At 42.5% G+C, this 18531-nt stretch overlaps 2 protein-coding genes across 2 annotated transcripts; both read right to left on the bottom strand.

Moving 5' to 3' along the window:
* Positions 1 to 5464: 5464 nt before the first annotated feature.
* Positions 5465 to 6454, bottom strand: LOC127521841 (olfactory receptor 2AT4-like). Its single transcript, XM_051911286.1, has one exon. It carries the CDS (start codon positions 6452 to 6454, stop codon positions 5465 to 5467), a length of 990 nt encoding a protein of 329 aa, XP_051767246.1.
* Positions 6455 to 11339: 4885 nt separating this feature from the next.
* Positions 11340 to 12317, bottom strand: LOC127521847 (olfactory receptor 1-like). Its single transcript, XM_051911291.1, has one exon. The coding sequence runs from the start codon at positions 12315 to 12317 to the stop codon at positions 11340 to 11342; it is 978 nt and encodes a 325-aa protein (XP_051767251.1).
* Positions 12318 to 18531: the final 6214 nt, after the last annotated feature.

The raw sequence follows: 18531 nt of genomic DNA, 5'->3' as shown, positions 1-18531 counted from the left end.
GTCATCAGAAGATTTTTGCAGGTCACACATGCGCATTTAATTTTTTTTGCAGTAATTAGTTTATCCACAAGGTGGCAACTGTGCCCTGGTGTGGTTGATTCATAAGGTAGTCAAAGAAAAACTGCATAAACAGAACAGACCACAACACATGCAAGCTACAGCGACAATGGAGGCCTACATAGAGAAGAGATTTTGCGAAGAGGTTAGAAAGTACCCTCATTTGTACAACTGTAGCATGAAAGAATACAAAGATGTTTACATGGGTTGTAACTCGTGGCGAGAGATTGCTTAAAACTGTGCATGCGTTGAATGCCTGTGTATGCATACGAGCCAAATGAAGTATGCTTTCCAAGGCTGTGCATTCAACTGTGCACGTACACTAGCATATATTTAAAAAACAAAAACAAAGTATACCCAGGGCTTAAGTTTTCAGATGCAGCCATGGTCACAACGATCTGTTCAAACTGAGCATCAGAATGGGGTAGAAAGGTGATTTAAGTGACTTTGAATGTGGCATGGTTGTTGGAGCCAGATGGGCTGGTATGAGTATTTTGTAAACTGCTGATCTACTGGAATTTTCACACACAACCATCTCTAGGGTTTACAAAAAAATAGTCAGAAAAAGAGAAAATATCTAGTTAGTGGCAGTTCTGTGGGCGAAAATGCCTTGTTGAAGCCAGAGGTCAGAAGTGAATGGCCAGACTGGTTCGAGCTGATAGAAAGGCAACAGTAACTCAAATAAACACTCATTACAAACGAAGTCTGCAGAAAAGCATCTCTGAATGCAAAACACGTTGAAACAACATGAAGACCACACCGGGTGCCACTCCTGCTAAGAACAGGAAACGTCTCGGTTACAAAGGTAACCCTTGTTCCCTGAAGGAGGGAATGGAGACGTACGTCGGACAGACCGAGGAATAGGAATCTCGCTAGAGAGGCCAATCTACTTTGAGTGCAACTAAAATGAGCCAATGTACATTGGCATGCAGTTATTTGCAGCAGCTGCTCTGCCACACAGTACAGGTATATAATGAGCAGCAGATGCAATGCATTCCTTAGGTTTTTGCTGAGTAGCCGATCTGACCCAGCTGCGCAGCGGGGTACAGCAACTGTGGCGACGGGACGTACTTCTCTGTTCCCTTCAGGGAACGATGGTTACCTTTGTAACTGAGACATTCTCATTCAGTCGGTTGAGTTCGACGTACATCGGACAGACCGACGAATAGGAATCCCTACCAAAGGGCCACAACCACTGCTCCCATCCAGTGCCCTGAGCAAGCCGCCTGCCACATCTTGCCTAATAGGATGAGAGGACAGGGCTTACACAGAGTGTGTTGATCACTGCTGTTCCGCACAACCCACTCAGTGAGACTATTAGATAACACTGGGAAAGCGTGCCCTTTCCACTGGGAAAGGAATGCTGTGGAAGCCACATTCTTATGTGGAGATGTACATATGGGCTAACCCCTTAGGGCTGTACTACATATGGAAGTTACTGGGCTGACTCCAACCTTGTAATAAGTGGGTCTCCCAAGAGAAAGACATGGGCTTCCGTTCATGAGCAACCATGGAAAAATACACATATGGAATCCCCGCAGGGTCACACATATGGCACCCAGTCTAAACCCGGTTCTCAAGGATTCGGCGGGATATAGGCCTGGTGCTGGACGCTTCGCCATGTCTGGCTAAGTCACCTAGAACCTCTGCGTCCCGTCCATGGACCAGACATGGAGTTTCCAGAGGTCTGGATGCGGGTGCCAAAGGGTGCCCCGTCTCTGAGAAAGAAGGTCCTTCCTCAGAGGGATGCGCCAGGGATGGGCTGTCACAAGGAGCATGAGTTCTGTGAACCAGGTCCAGTTGGGCCAATAGGGTGCAACTAACAAGACCTGCTCCTCATCCTCCCTGACTTTGCACAGGGTCTGTGCAAGTAGGCTCACTGGGGAAACACATATTTGTGTAGGCCCCTGGGCCAGTGCATCCGTGCTGAGTGTTCCCTCGGACAGGGAATAAAACAGCTGGCAGTGAGAGGCTTCTGGAGAGGCAAATAGGTCTACCTGAGCTTCCCTGAACTCTCTCCAAATCAGCTGGACTGTCTGTGGGTGGAGGCGCCACTCTCCCAGGAACGCAGCTCATGAAAGCTCGTTGGCCATACAGTAGAGCACATGGGAACATGAATGGCGCGAAGCAACCTCAGGTGCTTCTGACTCTAGAGGAGGAGATGGTGGGCGAGTTGCGATATGTGATGGGAGTGTAGACCACCTTGCCGTTTAATGTACGCAATGGTCGCAGTGTTGTCCGTACGAACCTGTACATCTTTGCCCTGTAACGGCATCTTAAGGTGGCTCAGTGCAAGATATACTGCTAGCAACTCGAGGCAGTTTATGTGCCAATGCAGTTAGGGGCCCATCCATACCCCTGACACTGCATGCCCCTTGTACGTGGCACCCCAGCTGGTGGCAGAGGCATCTGTGAACACCACAGCATGCCTGCACACCTGTTCTAGGGGCATTCCTGTCCAAAGAAACAAGGGGACCGAACACGGGCTGAAGGCTTGGCAGCACGGCGGAGTGATTGCCACTCAGTGAGTGCCGCGTTGCTATGCCCATCCCATGCCACATGCTGAAGCGGTCTTGTATGAAGCAAACCGAGCAGAGTTATTGCTGTTGCGGTTCCCATAGCCTCTGAAAAAATTTCAGTGGGACTGCCGTCCTGCCCTTGAACGTATTCAAGCAGTTCTACACCGACTTAGCATGTTCTTCTGTGAGATGTGCTGTCCGTTCGACTAGATCCAATTCCTTACAGAGAAAAGAGATCCTCTGCATTGGGGAGAGTTTACTCTTTTCCCATTTGACCTGAAGACCCAACTGCCTGAGGTGACTGAGCACCAGGTCCCTGTGTTCGCATAACTGATCCTGAGTCTGAGCTATTATAAGCCAGTCATCGAGATAGTTGAGGATGGGAACGCCATGTTTTCTCATGGGAACAAGGGCCCCCTCCATGACTTTCGTGAAGACACGGGGGGACAGGGACAGCCCGAAGGGAAGGACCTGTACTGAAATGCTCGACTCTCGAACGCAAAGTGCAGGAACAGCCTGTGTCGAGGAAGAATCGAGACATGAAAGTATGTGTCCTTCAGGTCGATCGCTGCAAACCAATCTCGGGGACGGATGCACTCAAAAATGTGATTCTGTGTGAGCATTTTGAACAGTAGCTTCTGAAGGTTCTGATTCAACACTCGCAGGTCCAAGGTTGGCCCATCGCTTTTCTTGGGAACAATGAAGTAAGGGCTGTAAAACCCAGACCTCATAAAGGCTGGCATGTAGGACTGCAATCTCCACTCGCAAGACATAGGCATCGACTGCTTTCACTGAAGTAGATGGCCCACTCCACAGGAGGAACCTGCGTGTAACCCTTGACTGTCCTCAACAGCGCACAGTACCAGCTGTGAGAACAGCTATTCAGCGCCCCCAACAGCTCACCGTACCAGCTGTAAGAACAGCCTTTGTTTGCTCAACTAGGCAAAAGAAAAAAGAAAAAAGAGAAAAAAAATTGACCCTGCTGCTGTGCCGTACACCAACACGGAAATCTGGAGAGGTTCTCCCGAAGAGCTGCTTGTTTTCTCTTTAGAAACACTCTTTTCAAAAGACAGCATTCATGAACGCTCGGCTCTGGAGCGAAAACGTGACCGACTGAATGGGAACTGAGGCTACAATTCGCACGGGTTCACAAAAGTTCTACAACAGAAGATTGGAAAAATGTTGTCTGGTCTGATGAGTCTCAGTTTTTGCTGCGACATTCAGATGGTAGGGTTAGAATTTGCCGTAAACAACATAAAAGCATGAATCCATCCTGCCTTGTATCAATGGTTCAGGCTGCTGGTGGTGTAATGGGGTGGGGGATATTTTCTTGGCACACTTTGAGCCCCTTAGAACCTGAGTATTCTTGCTGACCATGACCACAGTGCATTCATCTTCTGATGGCAACTTCCAGCAGGATAACGCGCCATGTCACAAATGTCAAATCATCTCAAACTGGTTTCTTGAACATGACAATGAGTTCACTATACTCAAATGACCTTCACAGTCACCAGATCTTAATATAGCACCTTGGGGATGTGGTGGAATGGGAGATTTGCATCATGGATATGCAGCCGACAAATCTGCGGCAACCATGTGATGCTCATGTCATTATGGACCAAAATCTCAGAGGAATGTTTCCAGCACCTTGTTGAATCTATACCACAAAGAATTAAGGCAGTTCTGAAGGCAAAAGGGGTCCAACCTGGTACTAGCAAGGTGTACCTAATAAAGTGGCCGGTGAGTGTGTATATAATATATACACTCACTGGCCACTTTATATATAGACCTATAGCTAACTTTACACCATGAATGTGAGCTTTTTTGTGCCACTTTGTGGGTTAATGATAGCTAAACACCGTAACTCCCATCAAATCACAAGAAACTTGTCTTCAATTGTATTTTATTTATTTTAATTTACTATTATTAATATTATGCACTATATTTTAAAGCAAATATCTTAAATAAGACAAATATAATTAAAATATATTACGGTTGATGAATCCGACTGGATTCCGCTTTTTGAGCCTCCAAGCGTCCGGTAGTGAAACACTACTGATTGTCTCATACGAAACACTTTTTCAGGACGTTTTATAATGAATATAGAATGATAATGGATTTAATAATGTTTTTACAATGCAAGAAACATTGTTTAAACAGTCCCTTTAATTACAGCTATTTACAAGTTGACACAGTTTTACTGCAGTATTAGTAACTGTTGAAACTATAGTATTTTGGTATTAACCATAGAAACCTCACAAGCACACACAGCACGGCCTTCGACGCAACAGCCTGCACGTGTTTCTCAAACTGCATGCGGTAAGAAACAACTATTTTTTTCACTCAGCAGGACACCGTCATGTGCATCAATTATCAATTAGTAATTCTTTGACATTTACCAGTTCGATAATGTGATTTTTGACTTAAAAGTGAGTAAATGATCACATAATTTTACCTGGAATGTAGTTTTAATTTATGAGAAATAATAATGAAAACAGGTAAAAGCATTCATAACCAAGACATTAGATGCATAAATAAAATAATAGAACATATTATTAATAGTGATCTAATGACACAATATGAATTAAAACAAAAAACAAAAACTGCACTCATATTGTATGCATGTCTGGTAGGAAATTAATGATTCATTTATAATTTAAATATATTACAGTTGATAAATGTGCCTGCAGTGTGACAAATAACACTACAAATATTCCATGTATTTTTTTTTTTTAATTAAGAACTGGATTATAGGCTATAATATGTATGTGTGTGTGTGTGTGTGTATATATATATATATATATATATATATATATATATATATAAACAAATATTGTAAATGCATATATACAGCAGAGATGCATCAGAACAGGAACAGGCAGATAATCTCACTTAGAAATAGTTAACCTATTGACCTTTAGACTCATCCTGTTTCTCTGGACACACCATTTGAAAAAGAACTGTCTGATTTCTTTGATCCTGATACAGTAAATGAAGGGGTTCACTAGTGGTGGAAGCAGACTGTAGAACATGACCAGGGCGATCTTCTGACTGCTGTTGATCTGAGTGTTCGGGATGCTAGAACTGGAGTAAACCACGAAACGTGGCACATAATAGATGATAATGATAGTCAGCTGTGTGGCACAGGTAGAAAAGGCTTTCATACGACCCTGTGCATTTGCTATTCGAAGCACAGACACCAGGATACTTGCATAGGAAAAGATGATGAAAGAGAATGGCATGAGAAGCACAAACATTGCTACAATGTAGGCAATGAGATTTGCGAGGGTGGCATCAGCACAGGCGAGCTGGTTCATAGATACGCCATCACAGAAGCAATGAGCAATCATATTTGGCCCACAGAATGGCATTTTCACTGTTTGCATTGAGCTGATGGTTGGAGCAATCATTGCAGTAACCCAGGAAAGCCCTATTAAAAGTCTCATAGTGCGGTTAGTCATTAAAACAGGGTATCTTAGTGGGTGACAGATCGCCAAGTACCGATCTAGAGCCATGATCATCATAATAAGAGAGTTTAGGGTCCCAAAATAGTGAATCAGCTGCCTTTGAAACAAACAAACGTAGAAGGCAATATAACCATCATTAAACCAGTATCGAGAAATGACTTTTGGCAGAGCAACTGTGCAAAAACCAATATCAGACAAGGACAAGCTCAGCATGATAATATACATAGGCTTATGGAGGCTGCGTTCAATCACAAACAGGACCACAATGAGAGAGTTGCCGGTGATTACAGCAATGTAGATGCAGAACAAAAGCACTGCTATCAGGCTGTAGTATTTGGGCAGGAGTCCAGGGAAGCCCACGATGAAAAACTCGGTTACAACAGAAGCTGCGGTTTTGTTTTCCTGTAACATACTGAAACATACAGTGAACTTTAACTTTTCCAGTGTATCTACTTTTCACACTGACATTACTGACTACTCACACGTGTAAAGAAAAAATAAAAAAGATTTGTCTTATTCAAAGATTATACTTTGCAACATTAAAAATGCAGTAAAAATTTATGTAATGTAAAAAAAAGTAAAAAAATGAAATATATTTTCATGAAATTCTAACTTACAGAAAATTCATATAAATTCATATGAATGATCATTGATAATGTAAATGAATAATATTAAATTTTCCTTTAATTATTTAATTTTTTAATATTTTATAAAAACAGGGACATCAAAAAAAAAAAAAAGGTATTAAGGTATTAAGGTTGAATTTTATTAAGTGATATTAATAATATAAATATATAATATGGAATTTTCCTTTAATTACCCATTGTTATGGATTTGAAATTATTTGCAAAAATCGAAATGTTATTTTGGTTGTTATTTCAGCTGATCACACGATTACCTTGATTATTCCCCTGTTAAATTATGTGACATCTGCTAAGAATATTCCTGGCTCAGTGTGACACGTCGCTCAGTTATCAGTGCAGATGCTTGTGGTGTCATTGTTTTATAGTCATAGAATCAGTGTTAAAGCCTGTAGGGTCCAACACGTCATGAAGGATCATGTTTTGAATCATTTGTGTCGTGAAACTGGGCTGACCTTTGGGGTTTACTGGTTGAGGTGCCCTGTGTGCTTGTGTTTGCTGCATCACACAAATTCACACAGATCAGGAAAAGGTGGGAATCAAACATAATAATAATAACAATAATAATAATAATAATTCCCTAATATATATTTATTTAATACTCATTTCATCTACATCTTAAACGGTCACCAGCAGGTGGTGCAGAAAACAAGGGGAAAATAAAATAATGCAAATTCATCTGTTTTTGTTACCTGGATCCATTGGCATAAAAGATAGGAAATGTTCTATATGTACTGCTTGGTGCATAATAGGGCTGTCACAATTCCTCGATTAAATTCGAGTACTTGATTTTAAAAAAATCTTTGATTGCAATTTGTCGTGTCGAGTAACAGGCAAAATACCGGAAGTGGCGCTTTCCACGGATGAGAATCCATGAAATGCATTATTAAGACCTTTCACACCAACAATGATAACTATAAAGATAACTATATTAGTGTCCAGAACAACGGATGATATCGTCCTGTTTATTCTAAGTGTGTTCTTGTCTGTCACTTTAAATGCTCAAGCTCGTTAAAGCAGGAAGGATTCTGATTGGCTGTCAATGTTTTTATCATTTATCAGCTGGATAAAATTGTTCTGAAGTGATTCCAACTATATCGTTTCTCTGTGCTGATACCGTTATAGCTGTGGTGTGAACTCTGCTATTCTTTAATATTAAGAACGATTTTTAGAACTGTATCTTTATCGTTATCTTTATAGTTATCATTCTTGGTGTGAACGGGCCTTTAGACCGTTTTCTAAGGCTTCCCTCTGCATTTTTACCTATAGTTTTTAAAACCTTCATATTTTTTATTTAACAAAGATTATATTTTAAATTACATGTGGCCAACTTTTTAGTAAGTTGGTCACATGTAGCGTAATTTACAATATAGTCTTTGTTATATTTTAAACTACATTTCCCTTTTTCTTGTATATATTGTCAATACTGTATAGATTATGAGTACTATTGGACATACCTGTCATGGTCATGAGACACATGAGAGCCAATGCCATTTCACAAACCTGACATATCAGCTTGGCCAAGCTGGTAGTTCTGGTGGAGACCTGTTCGAGCTGGTCATTATCTGGTCCAAGCTTTGGTGCTGGTGGACCTTAGCTGGTGGAGACCTGGTCAAGCTGGTCATTATCTGGTGAAAATTATACAGATGAAAAACTTGGTTACAACAAAAGCTGCGGTTTTGTTTTCCTGTAACATACTAAAACATACAGTGAACTTTTACTTTTAACGTCAGGCTGGTGGAGACCTGGTCAAGCTGGTCATTATCTGGTCCGAGCTGGTGGTGCTGGTGGACCAGCTTGATCTTAGCTGGTGGAGACCTGGTCAAGCTGGTCATTATCTGGTCCGAGCTGGTGGAGCTGGTGGACCAGCTTGACCTTAGCTGGTGGAGACCTGGTCAAGCTGGTCCACCAGCTCAGGCAAGTTGGTCATTAGCTGGTCCAAGCTGGTCATTATGTGGTCCAACCTGGTGGTGCTGGTGGACCAGCTAATGACCAGCATAGACCAGCTAATGACCAGCATGGACCAACTAATGACCAGCATACACCAGCTAAAGACCAGCATGGACCAGCTAAAGACCAGCTTAATGCTGGGTACACACTACAAGATAATCGGGCTGATTTTGGGCCGATTTCTCCCATTCCGACAATCCTAGGTATGTCCAGATTATCTTGATGGTTCTACAGATTATCATATCAGATTTTCTTGTGGTGTGAGGTGTGTTAAGAGTGGCTGAATCTACTCGGAAGAACGTCAGAGGAGCCCCGATCGCGAATCGTAAATATTCAACATGTTGTCAGAAATCCTGAAGTGTGGGGGGAACCCCGAGGACAAACGCGCGCATGCTATGGAGATTATGACGTGAAACAAAACAATATCCAATCAGAAAGCGAGCTGACAGAAGACAGAAGCATAACAAACGCAGTCATGGCGCAACATAAAGTTAAATGGATTTGGACAGCAGAGATGGAGGATCAGCTTGACGATTTGAGTATTTATACAAAGCGTCTTGTAAAACATACCAAAATCATTCCAAACACTATCAATGCAATTTCTTCTTGCATATCGTCCATCATGTTTATTTTGAAGTCTCGAGAGATTTTGCGAGATTTCTCGTGTTCACAGTCGGGACGCTGGTTGAAAATTTGTTTGTGTGTGGTGTGCTGTGTTTGTCACATCATGGCACACCACACACTATAGGAGCAAAACGGTTAAATCTAGGATTTTTTGTCCTCGTGTGTGGTCTTCCACACTTTGAAAATCTTACAAGTTTTCAAAAATCTTTTAGCGTGTACCCAGCATAAATTATGTATTTTGACAGTTTTGTTCAATAAAACCATATGATTACTTGCTTTTTTATACTTTACTAGAATCAATTATTATTGTGTTATTGCTATTATATATGTATTTGAAGCCATATGTGTAAGTGACTGTCTTTTGTTGTTTAAGTACCTTTATAATGATCTCGTTAGTAGTTGAGCTATATGTGAAATGGACGCCGGCATGTTTGTTTACGCCGCGGTTCAGAGAATCAGATCTGTCAGATTTACAACACGTGAATTCATGCACTTCTCTCGAAATAGTAAGTGTCTGGTGAACTGGGAGAAGAACAGAGTAAACATTATAGTTGCTTACACACATGTATCTGATATGAATTAATTAGTCGTCTAATTATAATGGAAAGGATTATTATTGCAGCTTCCTTAGACATTAGTGTATATTTTACAAACTTTATTGTTACTAGTACTTATGTGTATTTAAATGTATGAAACTTAAAATAAACTTTATGTGGTTGAAAATACTGAATAATTGTGATAAATGTCAAGCACTGAGTGCATCTGTCACTGGCTCAGGGGGTTCATTTACTTGGGTGGACGTCAGAATAATTGAACGATTGCTCAATTACCAAAATAATAGTGACAGCCCTAGTGCATAATGACATATAATAAATAGGTCAGTCAGAGGTCAAAAAAGGTTAATGCCATTTAAAGATCTGCCTATAGAGTGGACAGCAGCATCTGAGAATTAAATAATAGATTAACTTTTATACTTTTTACCAATGTTTTTTTTTTCAGTTTGATTATGTTCTGATTATTATGGAATAGTAAACAAGCTTTACTATTCACAAAGTTTCACCACCTTCATCATTTTCGATGACTAATAATTTTACATTTAATTTTATATTACATAGGCCAGGGTTTCCCAAACTAGGATTCACAACTAATCCCTGGCAGTGATTCATTGACCTCAGGAAAAAGCAGTCTGGCTACTCCGTTAAAAAATTACAGGACAATCATGACTATGAGGAAAAGTTTATTAGTTCATCAGTTTAATGGTCATTAATTTAATACACAGACAAGTTAGGCTTTTCAACAGCTCATTTCATTGTGACACGTTTCCATACTAAATGCTTAGCTGCATGGGTACGGCATATTATGGCACTTCTACACTCAAAAAAAAGTGTTTAGGCCTAAATTTAATATTTATGTATTTGAATTGCATATAAAATTTCCATTAATTTGGATTACACAGTTTTAAAATAAAATAATAGACTTAATGAAATGCTTATTTGTCATACATACATTTCTGTAACAGTACTAATAAATTAGCTGTTTTAAATAAACAATAACCAGGTTTTAATACAGGTATTTATCATCAATAAATCCAATTTGTTTAAATCTCAAACATTTTAACTAATTAAAAATTGCTTTTGAAAATATGATGATTTAAAATAGATGCAAATAGTTAATAACTATATGTCATAATTTTTTATGACCAGTTCTTGAGTCCAGAAATCTCATGACTGACAAATATGCCTCACATTAAGTTTATTAGTTTGTTTGTTAAAATTGTGTAAACCACATGGATGAAAATTGTATATGAAATTCAAATGCATGAACCTTAAATTTAGGCCCAAATATTTTTTGGCGTGTGTAAAGACAAACGGATAGTTCACATGTCTGTTATACATAAAAGGAGCTAGTTTTATTAATGCTGTCATTAATAACAGCAGATATTTTGTGTTGCTTTTCTTGCATTGTCACCACCAAATTTCACTGGAATATGTCACAATATGCAATTAAGCTGAACATAAAAAACTCTAATTAATCATTGTATGTTTTTTTTTCTTTTAAGCTCCACAGAACATAACAATATTCTACAGTGTGATCACATTAATTCTGGACATTTCTCTCATGGCCCTTTGCCTGCTCAACCATCTGCTCACAATTATTTTGATCTCCTGCGTACGTAAACAGTAGATGAAGGGGTTTATCAGTGGTGGAACCAGACTGTAGAAGAGTATGAGAACTATCCTGAAATCTTTGCTGAATTGGATTTGCAGGAACCTGGCTATATACACTGCGCAGCGAGGCATGTAAAACAGTGCGATGATGCACAGCTGCGTGCTGCAGGTGGCAAAACTTTTCCAGCGACTTTGAGAGCTCGACAGCCTCATTAGAGACATTATGATGTGAGAGTAAGAGTAAATGATGAAGGTTAGGGGGATAAGAAGCACGAGTAGGGCCATGCACAGGAGCACCATAATCTGCTTGCTGTTGTCAGCACAGGCCAGGTTGGTAATAGAGGTGTGGTCGCAGTAGCACTGAATGATCAGTTTAGGGCCGCAGTAAGGAAGCTGTTGAATGTATAGGGTGCCTATTGTGGGGGTGATAAAAGCAGTTACCCAAGCCGTGAGGTTTAGGATGTACATGATGCGGTTTGTCATAACAGCCTGGTATCTCAGAGAATAACAAATTGCCACATAGCGATCAAGGGCCATGATCATCATTATCAGTGAGTTTAATGTCCCAAAATAGTGGATTAGTTCCGTTTGGAAGAAGCAAGTGTGGAAAGGGGTTGCTCCCGCATCAAACCAGTACCTGGATATGATCTTAGGTAAGGCAACAGTGGAGAAACACATATCAGATGTTGCCAGGCTCGCAAGGATAATGTACATGGGCTTCCTGAGGCTCTGCGAAGTGAAAAACAGAACCAGAAAAACAGTGTTCCCAGCCACTGTGGTCGTGTAGATGATGAAAAAAATAGAACCAACCAGGCCATAGTAGTCTGGATGGAGTCCAGGGAAGCCCACAATAATAAACTCAGTGATTGTCGTCCAGTTCTTCTGTAGCATTTTGCAAAATCTGCAGAGAATGTAGGACAAAAGTGATATTGCACAATAATAATATTTATAATATAATCTGAATGAAATATTATTAAATATTAAACATACTATTAAAATGGAAATTTATTTCTGATTTAAAAATCTTTTTATTTTTATTTTTAATTTTCTAAAAACAGTGACCCCTTTTAAAAAAGGCCCATCAAAAATTATATTAAGGTTGAACGTTTATGAGTTTGAATTATAAATCAGCTAGCTGTACTGTGAGTATGTTAATAAATTCATTATCATTAAACATCAAGCTCTGACTCTATGCTCTAAATGATGACAAATACAAATGGCTAACTTAAATTGATGTAAATTCATATAAATGATCAAACATGTAATTCATACATATAATTTCATTAAGTGATATTAATAATATAAATAAATAATATATAATTTTCCTTTAATTACCCATTGTTACGGATTTTAAATTATTTGACTTTGCAAAAATCGGAATGTTATTTTGGTTTGTATTTCAGCGGATCACATGATTACCTTGATTATTTCTCTGTTAAGTTATGTGACATCTGCTAAGAATATTCCTGGCTCAGTGTGACACGTCTCTCAGTTATCAGTGCAGATGCTTGTGGTGTCATTGTTTTATAGCCACAGAATCAGTGTTAAAGCCTGTAGGGTCCAACACGTCATGAAGGATCATGTTTTGAATCATTTTGTGTCTTGAAACTGGGCTGGCCTTTGGGGTTTACTGGTTAAAGTGTCCTGTGTGCTTGTGTTTGCTGCATCACACACATTCACACAGATGAGGAAAAGGTGGAATCAAACAAATTAATAATAATAATAATAATAATAATAAAAAATCTAATATATATTTTTTATTTAATACTTATTTCTTTTACATCTGCACCATTTTTTTTTACATTTACATCACAGCAGGTGGTGCAAAAAACAGGGGGAAAATAAAATAATGCAAATCCATCTGTTTTTGTCTCCTTTCAGTCAGTCACGTTCAACGTCATGTCGGTGATCGACGAATTGGTAATCTCGCCAGAGAGACCAATCTACCACGAGTGTTAACTAAACGAGCTAATGCACATTGGCATGCAATATTTGCATCTGACTGCCTTGCCGCTTGGGTATAAATAGGCAGCAGGTGCAACACATATCAGCTTTTTCGCTTCGGAGCCGAGTGGTTTGTCTGCTCTTTTAAATCTACTATAAGTGATTTCTACGAGACAGTTCTTCAGGGAAAAGCTCCTTGGTCAGCTCTTCAGGGTAAAAGCTTCTTGATCAGTATTGGTGTGATGGCGCTGCAGTGGTGGTCGCGATCTCAGAGGGCACTACAAAAACAACTGTTTTCACAGCTACTGAGTGAAGTGCGCCTTTAATGAGCTCGCTGTTCATTCAGCTTTGTGAGTTGCGTCTTCAATGAGACTGAGTGCACACTGCAGGCTGCACTAATCCCTGCCAGTGTTGCCGCGGCCATTTCCCCCTGTTTGCTTCAGAACTAAAAAGAGAGCTAAATTCCCTAAAAGAGCTTACATGGGAGTGACACTGTGTCTTTTTAAACACGTCATTCCACCCATGTGTTTCTGGATGCGGTCGTTTCCTGTCCTCATTGATGGCCACGATCACAGTCTCACATGCCTGGGCATAAGCATGCTGAGACCATGTCGGCACGCTGTTCGTCTTGCCTCTCTCATGAGGGCTTGAGCATGCAGCATGTCATGTGCCATCGAGCTGCCGGTTCGCAGCATGGGTTGTCACGGCAGCCCAGGGATTACTTGGCACTTTAGCTGCACGATCAAGACTTGAGTGTCTCAAATAAGTCCCTTCATCTATTCTCCACTTTAGTTTACCTCCTGGCCTCCAGGAGAGGACTATTTTGGTGAAATAGCTTGGGTGACCTGAGGATTATGGTGAGGGCTTTCACCCTGAGGAACCAACCTCTGTGGACCCATCCCCCTTCCCCGAGGGTAGTTCTGAGCCGGGGTTGAGCTGCTCTCGGTGACTGACCGTGATTAAAGTCACAGTGCTGGCCCTCGGCCAGACGATGTCCATCTTGGTGGTCCAGAAGCGCCCCCTGGTTTACCTTGTGAGGTGCGAGATGCCATCGAAGTGTGGTTTCTTGTTGCTCCTGTCTCACGAGGCGGCCTTCATGGCGACACTGTCGAGGACTGTGCCCAGCAGTTCTTCGCAGTCAGAGGCCTGCCCCTCAGCCTGCTCACCACCAAGCGCGTCAGTCCCGTTCAGAAAACAAAAAGAACTCTGGCACAGCTTGCTCTACTGTGACCACCGCAGGAAGATGACGCCACCCGTTTCAGCTGCTGTTTGAGTGGTCAGTGAAACATCACCCCTGAGACATGCGACTCGGATATGGGCAGGGCTGTTCTTACCCTGGAGAAGGGTCGGGCGAAGAATCTTTTGAGTCAAATTGCCCAACCGTGGAACCAGGTAAGTGTTGCACCGCACACTCAGACCCCGCTGCGGGCCGCCACGGAGACACTGGGCCTGCGTTCCACATCCCTGCCCCACTGTGGGTACGTCTGTTGTTCCCTTGGTCCCACTTGCACGGTCTCTGAGAGCCTGGCTAGCGCTCCTCAGCCTGTCTCTCTGGCTCATTCGGACCATCAGGCTCGGCATACTTTTCAGTTTGCCTTGCGTCCCCCAAGTTCAGAGGCATTTAGTTCACTTCAGTGAAAGCTGTTGATGCCCATGTCTTGCATGCGGAAATCGCAGTCCTACTGGCAAAGGACGCGATAGAGCTGATCCCTCCAGCCGATATGAAGTCAGGTTTTTACAACCCCTACTTCATCGTACCCAAGAAAGACGGTGGGTTACGACCAATCTTGGACCTGCGAGTTTTGATCTAAACCCTTCACAAGCTACTGTTCAAAATGTTGACGCAGAAATGCATTTTCGAATGCATCCGTCCTCGAGATTGGTTTGCAGCGATCGACCTGAAGGACGCATACTTCCATGTCTCGATTTTCCTTCGACACGGGCCGTGTCTGCGCTTCATGTTCGAGGGTCGAGCATATCTGTACAAAATCCTGCCCTTCGGGCTGTCCCTATCTCCCCGCATCTTCACAAAAGTCACGGAGACAGTCCTTGTTTCCATGAGAGAACATGGCGTTCGCATCCTCAACTACCTCGATGACTGGCTCATACTAGCACAGTCCCGATATCAGTTATGCGAACACAGGGACCTGTTGCTCAGTCACCTCAGCCAGTTGGGCCTTCGGGTTCATTGGGAAAAGAGCCAGCTTTCCCCTGTGCAGAGATCTCTTTTCTCTGTATGGAGTTGGATTAGGTCGAACAGACAGCACGCCTCACAGAGGAACGTACTCAGTTGGTGCTGAGCTGCTTGAATACGTTCAGAGGCAGGACGTTGGTTCAGTTGGCAGCCACAGAGGCAGTAACACCACTCAGTCTGTTACGTATGAGACTGCTTCAGCACTGGCTTCACAGCTGAGTCCCAAGATGGGCGTGGCAACGCGGCACTCACCAGGTGAAAAGCCAGAAACCTCTCACGACAGTTGTTTTGGCACACAACTGGCCCAGAGGCCTGTGCAAATATGCGTTCTCCTCAGTGAACCTACTCTCACAGACCCTGTGCGAAGTCAGGGAGGATTAGGAGCAGGTCTTGCTAGTTGTGCCCTACTGGCCCAACTGGACCTGGTTCCTAGAACTCATACTCCTTGCGACAGCCTCTCCCTGGCGGATTCCTCTGAGGAAGGATCTACTTTTTCAGAAATGTCATGACATGTCCAGACCTCTGGAAACTCCATGTCTGGTCCCTGGACGGGAGGTTCTAGGTGACCTACCCCAAGAGGTAGTAGACATCAGAGCTGTGCTTTCTTTCCTGCAGCAAGGGTTGGAGCAAAGGCTGTCTCCCTCCACCCTTAAAGTGTATGCTGCTGCAATTTCTGCATATCGCGACCCCATAGGAGGCAAGTTGGTAGGGAAGCACGGCCTGGTCGTCAGGTTCCTTAGGGGGGCGAGACGATTAACTCCTCCTCGGCCTCCATACCCTCTTGGGATTTGGCTCTGGTGCTTAGAGTACTTTGAAATGTCCTATTCGAGCCTTGGAGTCAGTAGATCGAAAGATTCTGTCTATAAAAACTTTGCTACTGATTGCATTGGCCTCCAGGCATTTTTGGTTGACGAATCGTGCCTAGAGTTTGGGCCGGCTGACTCCAGTTGAATCCTGAGACCCCTGCCTGGCTATGTGCCCATGGTTCCTACCACTCCTTTTAGGGACCAGGTGGTGAACCTGCAGGCACTGCCCCCGGAGAAGGCAGACCCAGCCCTAGCTTTGCTCTGCGACTGTACATGGACCAAACTCAAAGCTTCAGGACTTCAGAACAGCTCTTTATTTGTTACGGAGGCCAGCAGAAGGGAAAGGCTGTCTCCAAGCAGAAAATGGCCCACTGGATAGTGGATGCCATCACCTTGGCTTACCAAGTATAAGGCGTGCCCTGCCCGCTCAAGTTGCGAGCTCACTCTACTAGAAGTGTTACATCCTGCTGGGTGCTGGCACGTAGCGCATCACTGAAAGATATTTGTAGAGCCACGGGCTGGGCGACACCCGACACTTTCTACGCTAGGCTACATTCTATAGCCTTCGTGTTGAGCCGGTATCCTCCTGTGTTCTCACCTCAAATGGGTTGAAACACAAAGAGGCCCCAGATTAATGTTGGCTTGCTTCGCCCTAACTGTTGCACTTATATTTTCCAGAGAGTTCCCGGTTGGGCAAACCCTGTTGAGTTCCTCCATCACCCCCGGCAGTCTGACGTGGCAGAGCGTCTGGCGCCAGGCCTACATCTGTTGTATTCGTGTGAACCAGTACTAGGCTGGGTGCTCATATGTGTGACCCTGAGGGGATCCCATTTGTGTATTTTCCACGATAAAGCTCCTAAACAGAAGCCCGTGTGTTTCCCTTGGCAGAGTCCGCTCTGCCCTCTTTGCCACGTGTAGCCTTCTCCCAAACTGGGTGAGAGCCACCTCAGAGACTTCCATATGCAGTACGGTACCGTGACTGTGAATGTCTCGGTTACATATGTAACTCTTGTTCCCTGAAGGAGGATCCCGTCAGCACAGTTGCTGTACCACTGCTGGGGCGCTGGGTCACTGGGTCACTGGCTCGGCTCCTCAGCGAAAACCATATGCGTTGTACCTGCTGCCTATTTATACCTACACGGCAAGGCATGGCAGTCAGATGCAAATATTGCATGCCAATGTGTATTGGCTTGTTTAGCTAACCTTCGAAGTAGATTGGTCTCTCTGGCAAAATTCCCAATTTGCCGGTTACCGACTTGACGTCTCCGTTCCCTCCTTCAGGGAACGAGGGTTACATATGCAACCGAGACATTACCTGGATCCATTGGCATAAAAGATAGGAAATGTTCTACATGTACTGCTTGGTGCGTAATGACATATAAACAGGTCAGTCACATAGAATTATGAGGAAAGGTCAAAAAAGGTGAATGCATGGACAGCAGAGTGGACCGCAGCATCTGAGAATTAAATAATAGTTTGACTTTTATACTTTTTACCAATGTTTTTTTTTTTCTTTACACAATAATACAGTTTGATTATGTTCTGATTATTATGGAATAGTAGATAAGCTTTACCATTCACAAAGCTTCACCACCTTCATCATTTTTGATGACTAATCATTTTACATTTAATTTTATATTATATAGGCCAGGGTTTCCCAAACTAGGATTCCCAACTAATCCATGGCAGTGATTCATTGACCTCAGGAACAAGCCATCTGGCAACCCTTTTAAAAAATACAGGACAATCATGACAATGAGAAAAAGTTTATTAGTAAATGAGTTTAATGGTCATTAATTTAATGCACAGACAAGTTTTCAACAGCTCATTTCATTGTGACACGTCTCCATACTAAATGCTTAGCTGCATGGGTACGGCATATTATGGCACTTCTACACTCAAAAAAGTATTAAGGCCTAAATTTAAAGGGTTAGTTCACCCAGAAATGAAATTTCTGTCATTGAGTACTTACCCTCATGTCGTCCCAAACCCGTAAGACCTTGGTTCATCTTCGGAACACAATTTGACCTGTTGTCATACGCAGTTGACGCAGTGAACGCAGTGCAGGCTTTCGTGTTTATGTCCGAACACTTGCTCAGTATTGGCAGATGCTATACACGTGAGCAGCACGATGCATGCATGCGATGCAGGAGCTGGACAA

Source organism: Ctenopharyngodon idella, chromosome 10 (genome assembly GCF_019924925.1).
Source record: "Ctenopharyngodon idella isolate HZGC_01 chromosome 10, HZGC01, whole genome shotgun sequence".
Classification (NCBI taxonomy): domain Eukaryota; kingdom Metazoa; phylum Chordata; class Actinopteri; order Cypriniformes; family Xenocyprididae; genus Ctenopharyngodon; species Ctenopharyngodon idella.
This window is presented reverse-complemented; position numbering and strand designations above follow the sequence as displayed.